General features: G+C 35.5%; 1 protein-coding gene across 1 annotated transcript in view; it reads right to left on the bottom strand.

Annotated features, from left to right (window-relative positions):
* Positions 1 to 785: 785 nt before the first annotated feature.
* The window catches only part of GDPD4 (glycerophosphodiester phosphodiesterase domain containing 4), a 54,936-nt gene continuing 41,488 nt past the window's right edge, over positions 786 to 14,233 (bottom strand). Inside the window, exons 12-15 of the mRNA XM_051987059.1 lie at positions 8,418 to 8,642; positions 6,577 to 6,734; positions 2,462 to 2,609; positions 786 to 872 (exon numbers count right to left, since the gene is read on the bottom strand). Coding sequence (XP_051843019.1) covers positions 786 to 872; positions 2,462 to 2,609; positions 6,577 to 6,734; positions 8,418 to 8,642 — 618 coding nt within the window. The remainder of the gene's footprint in view (positions 873 to 2,461; positions 2,610 to 6,576; positions 6,735 to 8,417; positions 8,643 to 14,233) is intronic.

Genomic DNA, 14,233 nt, shown 5'->3' with positions numbered 1-14,233 from the left:
ATTGGGAAAAATAAAATGCTATACAAATGGGGAAAAAAATAAAAAATTAAAATCATGTGGAAATAGGAGACTGGAGGTCAGCAAAATCTGGGACTGAACATACAAATGTGAGAAATCATCTACACTAAAATGCAAGGAATAGATGTGAGATGATGAGATCATCTGTAATCCCTCAGTTTTAGTTTTTCCCTTGTTTAGTTTCTCCCTTCTCTCCTTGTTTCAGTTGTTAGCAACTCTTCGTGATCCCATTTGAGGTTTTCTTGGTCAGGATAATTAGAGTGGTTTGCCATTTCCTTCTTGAGCCCATTTTCCAGATAAGAAAACTAAGGCAAAATTGGTAAAGTGACTGGCCAGGACCCCACAGTTAATAAGTATATGTTTATAATCCAGTACTCAATTCATTATATTCTGCTGTTTCTCTCTATTCCCAGTGAAGAAATCTGTAAACTGGGTCCTGGATATAATGTTTCACAGAGAGTCCTATGTTTGTGAATACAGTTTGGTCTACTTGGGAAAGGATGTATATACCTCCCACACCCGTTCCCTACTGGCCTTCCACCCGTGTCTTTAAAGCTGCACCATTCTCTTTGAATATGGTAAGGAAGGCAGCAACTCCAAGGCATCAACACAGAAAAAATGGGGTGCATTTAGCAGAGGGATGAACTCTGGCCTCTAGTAATGGCTCTACTGTTAAGGTCACCTGGAAGTCTTGAGTTCAAATCCAAGTCTCCAGGAGACAGATATCCAGAAATTCTTGTCAGAGAATTGGGAATCTTAAGAAATAATTACCAATGGAAAAAAAATACAATTGTAATGATGAAGAAAGAAATGAAGTCCAGCAGTATCCACATCTTCATGTACTCATTCGGCGTCTAGAAAGCAAGACAAAGGTAGGTACAATTTGTAAAGGTAGAAGGATGGAGAAAAGAGTTTCTAGATTCCCCCCTTGGGGCACAATCTCAGATCCTGGACTGGATGATATACCAAGCCTCTAATGAGCCAAGATGTGCACAGGGCCCTTTGGTGGGAGTGGAGGAGTTTTAAGAGTTCCATATTGGGTCAGTAAGAAGAGATAGTGGTCAGAGAAGCTAATTCAGTCTCAGGCTGTAAAAATAAACATATGGGATGGGGGGGGGGGGAGGAGGGCAGCTAGATGGCACAGTGGATAGAGTACTAGCCCTGGAGGTAGGAGTACCAGAGTCAGGAGGCCTCTGACACTTAAGATCTGCATGACCCTTGGCAAGTCACTTAACCCTGATTGCAAAAAAATCAGAACAAAATATTTTTACCTTCTGAATCCAATTCTCCCTGTGCAACAAGAGAACTGTTCAGTTCTGCAAACATATATTGTATCTAGGATATACTTTAACATGTTTAACATGTATGAAACTGCCTGCCATTTAGGGGAGAGGGTGGAGGGAGGAAGAGGAAAAATCTGAACAGAAGTGAGTGCAAGGGATAATGTTGTAAAAAAAATTACCCAGGCATAGGTTCTGTCAATAAAAAGTTATAATAATAATTAAAAAAGGAAAGAAAAAAATCAAAACAAAACACATTGCTGTCCTTTGTTCTGTTCATTCAGCTCTAGGCATATTTTAGGAGAAGTATTGGCAAGTTGGAACTCAGTAAGTGGAGGCTGAATAGGAGGAGGACAGGCTTGGAAACTGTCATGAAGGAGGACTGGAGGAGCTAGGATATTTATATTTAGTCCAGAGAAGAAAATTGTTAAGTTTGACTACTGACTTCAAATGTCTAAAGAGGTCACAGAATCATTGTATTTAGATTGGAAGGGAGCTTAATGGTCATCAAGTCTAATCCATTTGATTTGAGGAAACTATGGTGATGAATACTTAAATGACTTGTCCAAAGTCACATGGGAAATATGGAGCAGACCCAGGATTCTAACTTCAAATCCAAGATGCTTTTCCACCACATTACACTGACTCACAGAGAAAAGACTTATTCTTTTGGGTCCAAAAAACAGAACGAGATAGAAGCCACGATGGTAGATTTCAGCTCAACATTTTTTTTTTTTAGCTCAATATTTTTTTTTAATTCTTAATTGGAAATGTCCAAAATACATTCAGTGGACAGTGAACTTCCTATCATTGAAGCTATTCAAATAAAAGAACTTAATGTGTTTTAGATAGGGTTTAGACTTAATCTGTTGTCTCTTCTAGCTTGGAGAGTCTATGATGCTATGATGGGAGTATCTGCTAGACCAGACCTGTGGGGAAGATCAATTTTCTTCAATTGTGTCCAACTCTGTGGCCCCACTTGGGTTTTTCTTGGCAAAGATTGTAGAGTATGGTTTGCCATTTCCTTCTCCAACTCCTTTTTTACACGGAGGAAACTGATGTAAATAAGGCTAAAGGATCTGCCCAGGTCTCAGGGCTAGTGAGTATCGAAGATTGGCCATCTAACTGCTCCCATGAAAGATCAATTTAGACAGCTAACTTACCATTAAGAAGTATGGGCGTTTAATCTTCTTCAGTATTTGGATGGTATTAGTAGTGACTGAATGAACCCCAGCACACCAAGCCAGGGAGTACAGCCAGGGCTCATTGATGACGTAGATATTGGTGAAGATGCCATATTTCTCATATTCTCTGGAGGGAAAACAAAACCTCTAATGACTGGCTGTCCCTTCTTCCTTCTATCAACGAGAGGTCAAAAAGAACTTTGGTGTTACCAAAAATCCACCAAGTAAAAGAAAAAGATAAAGGGAAGACTCAGTAGGAACAAAAGGGCTGGAAATATAATGGATGGGATTTTAGCCAACAAAACATTCCCACCAGCTACATACACACACACACACACACACACACACACACACACACACACATACACACACCCACCCACACACTTTAGCTAGCAAGTTAATATCTGCTAACTTTAGAGCACTAAGCAAAAAAATGCATTTGGGAAGAGGAAAAGAATTGAAGAGAAAAGCAGAAAAACACCTTCCTTGCCATTCACGATCTTTTTATAATATAGAAGGGTTTTTTAACTTTTTTTACTTGCAATTCCTTCTCAAGAAATTTTTGTGTTGTTGCTTTTTGTTTTCTTTCTCTTTTTCTTTCCTTTTCGATTTTTCTTGTGCAGCATGATAATTGTGGAAATATGTAGAGAAGAATTGCATATGTTTGACATATTTTGTATTGCAAAGGGAGGGAGAAAAAAAATTGGAATACTAGGTTTTGCAAGGGTGAATGTTGAAAACTATGCATATATTTTGAAAATAAGCTAAGATTTTTTTTACATGATCCTAGGTATGTAGGCATATAAAATAGGTATACAAATCAAACATGCACAGAGTAAATCATACATGACCTCACATGAGATTGTAAACCACAGTTAAGAAGGTAGGATACAAAGGGGCTTTCTGAAGGAAATAGTTTGAAATAAGTTGGTTTCCCAATCTCATCTTTCCCCTCTTATTTTTGAGTCTTGAAATACATAGACTATCCTTTTTATTCCCACCTACTGAAATCCTCCCTTTCAAGGAAGCCCCAATTTAAGTGTCAGCAATTAAAATCAATTCAGTTAATTTCAACAACTGCTGGGTAAATACTACAAGGAAATTAATGATAAGTAAAAAGACCCAAAATACTCCAACACTTTTTTTTGTAGGAACAAAGAACTAAAAGCATAACAGATGTCCAACAATTAGAGAATGGCTATAGAGATTGGGGTGGCTGGCTGGCTAATTACTCTGATTCTGGCATGATCATACTCCTTTGAGATTTCTTCCTGGAAACAGTACTTCCTGGACCCACTTGAACTCATTAGTTTATATTATTCTCTGATAGTCAATACTGGAGTTATTTGTGGAGGTTTTTTGGTATAGATTTTAATAACATTTTGGTTCGATTTTTTAGAACTTACTGCTACGGACAGAATTCCTCTCCCAAATGACTGCCAAAAGAATCAGTAACTAGGGAATGGTGAGGGATCTTTTAAAATTTTCCTTTTGCACATTTATAAAAGCTACCACCTAATTTGTACAGAGGTCCACTTGCACATTTTGGTTATATGAGATAATTATTCACAACCTTCTTTTTCCTTCTCTATCCTCCCCACCCCCAGTGTATTCATCATCTTTTCTCTTTCCAATCTTCTTTTAAGGTCCTCAGGACATGACAAAAGTACTTTCAGGCCTTGTCCAATTGGATTCTCTCTTTGAGGACTGATGATGAGGTTCAGAGGGGATATATGTATTCTATCATCTCCTCCTAACTGAATATGTTATTTCTCTTTATTTTGTACTTTATGACTGTTTATTCTTGTTTGCCATTTTATGTTTCCCTCAATGTCTATGTTTGAACTTCCAAGTTTCTCTGCACCTCTGGTCTTTATCAAGAATGCCTGAATGTCCTCTTTCCATTAAATGTATATTTCTCTTCTGGTAACATTTACTCCCTTTCGCTGGGTAATTTATTCTCACGTGTAAAGCCCGCATATGCTTTGCCTCCTGAAAAAGTGAATGCTAAGCACTTTGCCCCTTGAGCAGTGGTTGCTAATTGTGTATGAGCCTGAATGTGGTTTCTCCATACTGGAATTCTTACTTTCTGGGTGCTTTTGATATATTTTCTTTCACTTGGAATCTAGATTTGATTATGATGTCCCTGGAAGCTTATATTTTGGGGTTTCTTTCAGAAGATGACTAATGAATTCTTTCTATTTCTAATTTTCCCCTTGGTTCTAAGAGAACTGAGTAATTTTAAGATTTCTTGATTTATGATGTTTTTCAGGTCAGTTGTTTTTCTTATGAAGATACCTTACATTTTTTTCAGTCTTTTGACTTTGCTTCAATATTTCTTGTCTCATGGAGTCATTGATTTCTATTTATTCCATTCAAATTTTCAGGGAGTTTGTTGGCTGGGTGAGGTTTTATAACAATCTGTTAGTTCCATTTCCATTTTTTTTTCATAGCTCTCATTTCTTTTCAAATTATTTCCTCTTGTACTCTCATTTCACTTGTTATTTTTTTACATCTTTTCCCAGAATTTTAGTTGTTTTTTCCCCCCTGAGCTATGTTTTCCTTTAAGGCTTGATGTTTGGCTGTTTTGGAGTTAGTTATTCCTTTCCTTAGATTGGGTCTTGAGGAACCCTGTTATACTAATTTTTTATGGTGAGATTTTTTTTTTGTTTTTTAATTTTTTGCTCATTCTTCAGGAATGCTTTCTGACTTTTAATTTGATTTGAGGGCCAAATTTTAGACTAAAGTCTTGAAATGAGAATAAAAGAAAAAGGGAGAAATCTGAATCTTCCCAAGTCAATGGTTATTAATAATAATTTCTCTCAAAAAGTTCATGAAAGTAATTAACAGATACATGAAAAGTGATGCCTCAGATTTTCAGAGGATTGATTGAATTTAATCAATGAAGGCTTTCTGAAGGAAATTGTGGGATGGATCAATGGAAATGCAATGGAAGAAAGATGGATTAAAAGAAATAAATCCTTGCATAGATAGAGAAATGGAGGTGAGAACACAATAACTTGACTGCAACAAAGGGTCTGCTTAAAGGTCTTGTGCCATTGACCCCTTTAGCAATCTAGTTGAAGCTTAGGGATTCGTCAGAATAAAATATATACAAAATATATACAAAAATATATATATATACCAAAAATATATACAAAATAATGAACAAAATAAAATACATATGAATATAAAGGAAACAAATTATAGTGATATTCAATTATCATTATAATGTGAACTGCCAAATCATGATGGTGTAGAATAATGTGAAGTCAGAGTCTATAGTTAATAAACATTCCTCACAACCTTTAAGACAATCTTGAAGGGAATGTACCTTTCCCAGACTATGAAGGAACTCTTTAGCAACTCCCATAGTTGCTATCCCTAACTTCTGGGTATCTTCAAATGACCTTTTGAAATATTGATTAGCAAATCTTTAAGCAGGGTTTAGATTTGGTTTTCCAAGTGTCAGCACTAGATCTAGTATCCTCCCTTTTGAGTTCTAGCTTTTGCAACTGAGAAACCCCTGAGGATATATTTTCCCTATAAAAGATCTACTTATGATGAACATTTTTGTTAAATTCTCTTTGGGACTAAGCCTACCACTATGAGGTACTCTCTTTCTCTCCCTCATAGTGTCTTCTAATGGCACCATTCTCTTACTTAAGCTACCTCTGTTAAGTCTAACCTGCCAGATACCTCATAGAGTATTTCCTTTCTCCTGATTGTGAGTTCCCCAGGGGAAGCTGCCTTTTTTTTCTCTCCTAACAATATGCTCTCCCAACTCTATTTCAATATTTGCCACTCCTGGTATCTATTGTATCCCTTCATTTTGTCTATAACCCTTTCCCCTAAATAAATCAATCTTTTGGAAAAGAAAATGGCCATTGTGAATTCGTCGCATGTTTATTTTGAACTAGGTATTGCCATCCTCAACCTCATCAACTATGCTAATAATGAGGGAAAAAAAAAAACACCCAAGTTCATGGACCTCCAAATTAAACCCTCTAGTGTAGAAAAATGCTAAGATATAAGAAAATTTTAGGATAGAAGGGGATAGTGATATCCCCATCCCTTTGTGGAGAATCACCTACTTGACATCATTCCTGTTCATGTCCTTGTAAGCAAGATTCAATCCTTTAATTCCCATTCTCAAAAGGTCAGGAAGAGGCAGCTTCTTTCCCAGCACTTGTATGTAATCCGGAGCTATCATTTGAATATCTGCCCTGAACTGCCCTGGTAACCAAAGAACCTATAAAAAGCAGAGAGACCACCAGCTTTTAGATCACTGGCAAGATATGGGCATATTAGAAGGCATTTTAATTCAGATTCAGAAGGCCAGTACTAGCATATGTTAGCACATTTGATCCTCATAGAAATGCCAAATAAATCAAGTCATTAGCATTCTCATTTGACAGATGAGAAATTCCAAGGAGTCATAGGCCCTAGAAGAGGGTCTTAGAAGGGTCTAATTCAAAACTTCCTTTTGCTTGATAAGGGAATTACAGCCCAAACAAAAAAGAAAAGGCACTGCACACCAGTAACTGGCAAAGCCAAGGATCAAAGGCAATTTTCTTTACTATACCAAATAAGAGGGGATGGGGTGGAGAGGAAATAGAGTCCCTAAAACAGCCTCAAAGAGTCAGAATGGACTTCAGAGAGCATCCGATTTAACCGATGTCTAAAGAAGAATCCCCTCTGTAATGTCAATCACCTGTACTTAGAAAACTTCAATTATGGTAAGTTTACTACCTTATAAGGCACCCAGTAAATTCTATTTTCAGCCATTTTTATTAGGAAATTTTCTCCTTACATCAAGTCTAAATCTGCCATCTCTCAGCTTTTATCAGATGCTTCTAGTTATGCTTTCAGAGGCTAAGAAGTACAAATTTAATTTCTCTTCTATTGCACTCACTGTCCCCAAGTGTTCCTTTTTCTTGATTGAATCAAACCTCACCTCCCCCAAGTTCTATTTGGAACTGGCTCCATCCTTATAAATCCAACAGCATTAAAGAAAGAAAATGACATCCCAACAAACATTCATCAGATAAGTTCTTTCTGAAGAACTTGAAGTTTTTTCAGAACAGAGTACTCCAAGAATATTATTTTTTCAGTTGTCCAATACCATGAACCTAGTCTCAAATGAGGAGGGCCCTATGCTGATCACTGAAGCTGGAGATTGATATCTTCATGAGAGATCAGTCTTAGGCTACTTAGTTACTCTGTGACCTTGGACAGAGCATTCCTCACTGTGGTACTGTTTTCCCCATTTATAAAATAGAATCGGAAGAAATGGTGTCTAAGGTCCCTTTTAGCTATAAATCTTAAAAGTTTGGTGTGAGTAGTGGAACTCACAAGCATAAAATAGGCAAATGGCCAAGAAACAGCTACATCTAGAATAGTTATGCTTCTCTTAAAAGAAGATTGATATTTCACTTAGTTCCAAGTAAAACTTGGCTAATATTACTATTTCAAGGCTAGCATATTTGCAAATGAATATTCCTATTAGGAAGAACCCACTCAAAAAATAAACATGCACAGAATAGTTAACATTTCTACCACACTCTATAATTCACAAATCCCCACAAAGTATCATCTCCTTTTTCCAGATGACAAAAATCAAGATCTAATTAATCTCTATTAAATGATTGCCCAAATTATAAGGCAGTAAGTGGCAGAACTAGAATTGAATCTAGATCTTCCAATATCAACCTTTTCCACACTACATTAGGAGTTCCTCAACTGCCCCACCTTCATGTATGTTCAAGTCTTCAGAAAGTGAAAGAAATGAATGGACATTAGAATTATCTGCTAAATTTCCCATTCTTCTTTCTCTCTTATCCCTCCTTCTAACCCACAGTGTGTGGCACTGTATGTTAACCCACTGTGTATGGCACAGTGTGGTGCTTTAAAAAATATTGATTAATTGACCTACCAGATGGCTTTTAATCCCAACTTCATTTATCATCACGTCTAACACTTTCATGATCCATGTATCTCTGTAAGGATGTTTCCTTGGGGGTCGGTAGAGATCAAATATCACCAATTTATTTTCTTTGTTTGCTAGTCTCAAGAAATTGCTTAGCTTCATAATTGACTGATTTTTTGCCATCTTTTCTTCTTCTTTTGTCAGTGATGCCATGTATCTATATGATTTAGCCTAAAATAAGTGATGACAGCAATAAATAAATTGGTGTAGACAAACAGTAGTGAGGACAAACATTTCCTATCTTCCATGATATGTGTCACTCACATACTAAGCAGGATAAATCTCCTTAAATAACTTTTCTGCTCTTGTTTTTTACAAAATCACACAATTGGAATTGGAAGAGAGCTCATGGGCTATCTAGTCAAATTCATGTCTAAGTAGGAATCCTCAATACTACAAATTATCTGAGAAGTGTTCCTCCAAACTCCACTCCAAGACTTCTAGTTATTATTCTAGATCTAGATTACTTCTAGTCAAAAGTAAGCCCATTTCATATTTGGACAATGTATTGTTAGAAAGTTTTAAACTACTGAGCCTAACTCTGCCTCTGAAACTTTTGCCCATTGCTTCAAGATTGAAGAACTAAGCATGAAACTTCAGTAACTAGAAAACAAATTGCCAAAAGCTAAATAAATACAGAAGAAGAAATTGAAAATTACATAAGATGGAAACAAAGATTGAAATGATAAATAATTTAAGAGCTGTTTTTAAAAGACCAATAAAATCAATAAACCATTAAATATCTAAAAAAGAAAAATGAATTATCAAAAATAAAAATGATTAAGTTGAATTTACATTGAACAGAAAGGAAACAAAAAATAACTAAATCCCTAAATTATCTCTAATTAAATACCAGAAAACTTATACAAAATGGATAATTATCAGCCAAAATATAAAACAATCTAACAAAATAAGAATTAGATAATAAAAACTAAAAGTTTAGAAAGGGAAAGCAAGTAAATTCATCATCAAAGGGAAAAGTTCTATTCCAAATTAATTTACAAGTGAATTCTATCAAATACTCAAATAGTAATATCTTTGCTACAAAAATTTCAACAATTAAAATGTACACTGTGCAAAATTCCCTTTATGAGATAATTATAGTCTTGAATTCAAACTAATGCAATATAATGGAGGGAAAAGATTATTACATAGTAATTTCATTAATGATTAGCAATGCAAAAAATAAATTAGACTAAGAAAGAGAATGCATTAATCTACCACGGTATTATTTATAATGATCAAGATGGATTTTTATACCAAGGATACAGTGATAAGTCTGAAAGTAGGAAAATAACTATAATAACACAAGAAAAAAAGATTACATAAATACAGTAAAAGTCTTAATAAAATATGGTACTAATTTATAGGTTTTTAAGAATCACTCAAAAACATAACCATGGAAGGTCCCATTTTTAATTAGGTAGTCAAAATGATAAGATAGCATTGTTTTCAATGGAAAATCAATGAAAAATTTCCTCAAAAATATAGGAGTAAAGCAAAGAGGTTATTTGATGACTATTAAAAGAGCTCAGCCAAAGAACTGAGAAACACAAGGACATGTATGTGACTAGGTGGAACCCTATTAAATCTGAAGGAAGAGTTCAGCATTCAGCTAGAGTCAAATCTATCCTCCCAGAAGTTACTTGGGAAGAAATTGAGGCTGTGAAATCACAAAACTTCCAGTAAAGGAGGGGGCCTAAATGGATTTAAGGTCCAGTCCCCAGGAAAACCATAATAAAAAGTTAATGAGCAATGGAGAACTATTAAGAAGAAAAAACTAATATTGCCAATTTTTTAAACAAGAAAACTCAGTTAAAGACCTTAGGCAAAAGCAGATAAACCAACAGAAATATATCAATAACAAAAGAGAATATGGCCTCTTGATCAAGTAAAATTATACAGATGTCTCTGAAGAAATATTGCAAAACTACAGCAATTAATCACCAGGATAATACATTATGACCAAGTTGGATTTATATCAGGAATGCAGGGCTGGTTCAAAATCAGAAAAATTATTAGCATAATTGACTATATCAATAACCAAACTAACAAAATCATATATCAGTAGTTGCAGAAAAAGCATTTGCCAAAGTACAATACTTACTATTAAAACACTAGAGAGCATAGGAATGAATGTCGTTTTCCTTAAAATGATAAGAAGCTATTGTGTATTTAATTTATACTTTAATATATTTAACATCTACTGGTCACCCTGCCATCTAGGGGAGAGGATAGGGGGAAGGAGGGGGAAAATTGGAACAAAAAGAGTGGAACAAAAGCAATTGTCAATGCTATAAAATTACCCATGTATATAACTTGTAAATAAAAAGCTATTTAATAAAATAAATAAATAAAAATAAAAATGATAAGAAGCATCAGCAAGCATCATATGTAATGGGGATAAACTAAAAGCATTCCCAATAAGATCAAAGATGAAATAAGGTTGCTCACTATCACTATTACTATTCAATATTATATTAGAAATGTTAGCTTCAACAATAAGAGAAGAAAAAGAAATTGAAGGAATTAGTGGGTAATGAGGAAACAAAATTATTCTTTGCAGATGATATGATGGCATACTTAGATAATCCTAAAGGATCAACTACAAAACTACTAGAAATGCCAGATCCTGGGTGATCCTTATTGTGGCTCCTTGATACTTGAATTGGGTTTTTCTAGCCGCTTGCAATATTTTTTCTTTCATCTGAGGGTTCTGGCATTTGGCCACTATATTCCTTGTGTTTTGATTTTAGGATCCCTTTCAGTGGGTGATCGATGAATCCTTTCAATGTTTATTTTTTCCTCTGTTCCTATGACTTCTGGGCAGTTCTCTTTGATGATTTCCTGGAAGACAGTGTCCAGGCTCTTTTTTTCATCATGTTTTTCTGGAGTCCAATGATTCTCAGATTGTCTCTCCTGGATCTGTTTTCCAGGTCTGTTGTCTTCCCCAGAAGGTATTTCACATTTTTCTCCATTGTTTGATTTTTTTGGATTTGCTTGACTGATTCTTCTTGTCTCCTCGAGTCACTCAGTTCCACTTGTTCAATTCTGATTTTCAGTGAAGTATTCTCTTCACTCACTTTTTTAAAATCTTTCTCTAATTGTCCAATTGAGTTCTTTTGTTCTGTGGAATTTTTTTCCATTTCGCCAATTTTGTTTTCCAGTTCACTAATCCTATTTTTCAAGGATTTTACTTCTTTATCCACTCTCTCTTTAACTGACTTCTCCAGGCTCTTTTGCCAAGCCTCCCTCTCCTTTTCCCAAGCTTCCTTCTCCTTTTGCCAAGCCTCACTCTGCTTTCCCCATTTTTCTTCTAGCTCCCTTGTGAGAGCCTTTTTAATCACTTCTATGAGGTTCATCTGTGCTGAGGAACAGACGATCTCCTCCTTTGGGGAATCACCTGGGGACTGCCTGTTTTTAGTCTCCTCAGGATTTAGAGTCTGCTCTCTATCTGTGTAGAAGCTGTCAAGGGTTAAAGTCCTCTTCAGCTTCTTGCTCATTCTGTCTATTAATCAGAGACAAACTAGCAAAGAAAAACAGAAAAAACTGGAGTCTTTCTTTGGGGGGGGGGGCTGGGTGTGTTATCGAGCTTCCTCTACAGACTGCAGGGGGCAGCAGTGAGGCACTAGCAGGACTGTGCTGCGCCTGCGCTCTGTGATCCCAAAGCGTGCTGAGTCACTGAGGGGGGGGAAGGGGGGGGGGCCAGGTCCTGAGAGACTCCAGCTGTTTGCGGTTGTGTTCTTCAGCCCCGGTGTTTTTAGCTTCTCTGCTGGGCTGTTGACTTGCTGCAGGTTCCAAACCTGTAGCGAAGCTCTCCCCGCAGAGACGGCTACGATCACTCCCCACCCCCTCTCAGCTCTGCTCCCGTGCTCTCACTGCCGCTGCCCTCAGCCTGCGCCCGATCTAAAACCGCCCCAGCCCTCCAGTAAAGACAGACCTTTCTTGGCGGATCTCAAGGATGGCTTCTCTTGGTAACTATATGTGGGTTTTTTTTCAGTCAAGCATTGATTCAGAGGCTTGTAATGAAGTGGATAGTGAGAGAAAGCGCGGAGCTTATGCAACTGTGAGCCTCCTCTCCGCCATCTTAACCGGAAGTCCAAAAATGAATTATCAAAAATAAAAATGATTAAGTTGAATTTACATTGAACAGAAAGGAAACAAAAAATAACTAAATCCCTAAATTATCTCTAATTAAATACCAGAAAACTTATACAAAATGGATAATTATCAGCCAAAATATAAAACAATCTAACAAAATAAGAATTAGATAATAAAAACTAAAAGTTTAGAAAGGGAAAGCAAGTAAATTCATCATCAAAGGGAAAAGTTCTATTCCAAATTAATTTACAAGTGAATTCTATCAAATACTCAAATAGTAATATCTTTGCTAAAAAAATTTCAACAATTAAAATGTACACTGTGCAAAATTCCCTTTATGAGATAATTATAGTCTTGAATTCAAACTAATGCAATATAATGGAGGGAAAAGATTATTACATAGTAATTTCATTAATGATTAGCAATGCAAAAAATAAATTAGACTAAGAAAGAGAATGCATTAATCTACCACGGTATTATTTATAATGATCAAGATGGATTTTTATACCAAGGATACAGTGATAAGTCTGAAAGTAGGAAAATAACTATAATAACACAAGAAAAAAAGATTACATAAATACAGTAAAAGTCTTAATAAAATATGGTACTAATTTATAGGTTTTTAAGAATCACTCAAAAACATAACCATGGAAGGTCCCATTTTTAATTAGGTAGTCAAAATGATAAGATAGCATTGTTTTCAATGGAAAATCAATGAAAAATTTCCTCAAAAATATAGGAGTAAAGCAAAGAGGTTATTTGATGACTATTAAAAGAGCTCAGCCAAAGAACTGAGAAACACAAGGACATGTATGTGACTAGGTGGAACCCTATTAAATCTGAAGGAAGAGTTCAGCATTCAGCTAGAGTCAAATCTATCCTCCCAGAAGTTACTTGGGGAAGAAATTGAGGCTGTGAAATCACAAAACTTCCAGTAAAGGAGGGGGCCTAAATGGATTTAAGGTCCAGTCCCCAGGAAAACCATAATAAAAAGTTAATGAGCAATGGAGAACTATTAAGAAGAAAAAAACTAATATTGCCAATTTTTTAAACAAGAAAACTCAGTTAAAGACCTTAGGCAAAAGCAGATAAACCAACAGAAATATATCAATAACAAAAGAGAATATGGCCTCTTGATCAAGTAAAATTATACAGATGTCTCTGAAGAAATATTGCAAAACTACAGCAATTAATCACCAGGATAATACATTATGACCAAGTTGGATTTATATCAGGAATGCAGGGCTGGTTCAAAATCAGAAAAATTATTAGCATAATTGACTATATCAATAACCAAACTAACAAAATCATATATCAGTAGTTGCAGAAAAAGCATTTGCCAAAGTACAATACTTACTATTAAAACACTAGAGAGCATAGGAATGAATGTCGTTTTCCTTAAAATGATAAGAAGCTATTGTGTATTTAATTTATACTTTAATATATTTAACATCTACTGGTCACCCTGCCATCTAGGGGAGAGGGTAGGGGGAAGGAGGGGGAAAATTGGAACAAAAAGAGTGGAACAAAAGCAATTGTCAATGCTATAAAATTACCCATGTATATAACTTGTAAATAAAAAGCTATTTAATAAAATAAATAAATAAAAATAAAATGATAAGAAGCATCAGCAAGCATCATATGTAATGGGGATAAACTAA

The sequence above is a fragment of the Antechinus flavipes genome, chromosome 3 (assembly GCF_016432865.1).
Source record: "Antechinus flavipes isolate AdamAnt ecotype Samford, QLD, Australia chromosome 3, AdamAnt_v2, whole genome shotgun sequence".
Classification (NCBI taxonomy): domain Eukaryota; kingdom Metazoa; phylum Chordata; class Mammalia; order Dasyuromorphia; family Dasyuridae; genus Antechinus; species Antechinus flavipes.
This window is presented reverse-complemented; position numbering and strand designations above follow the sequence as displayed.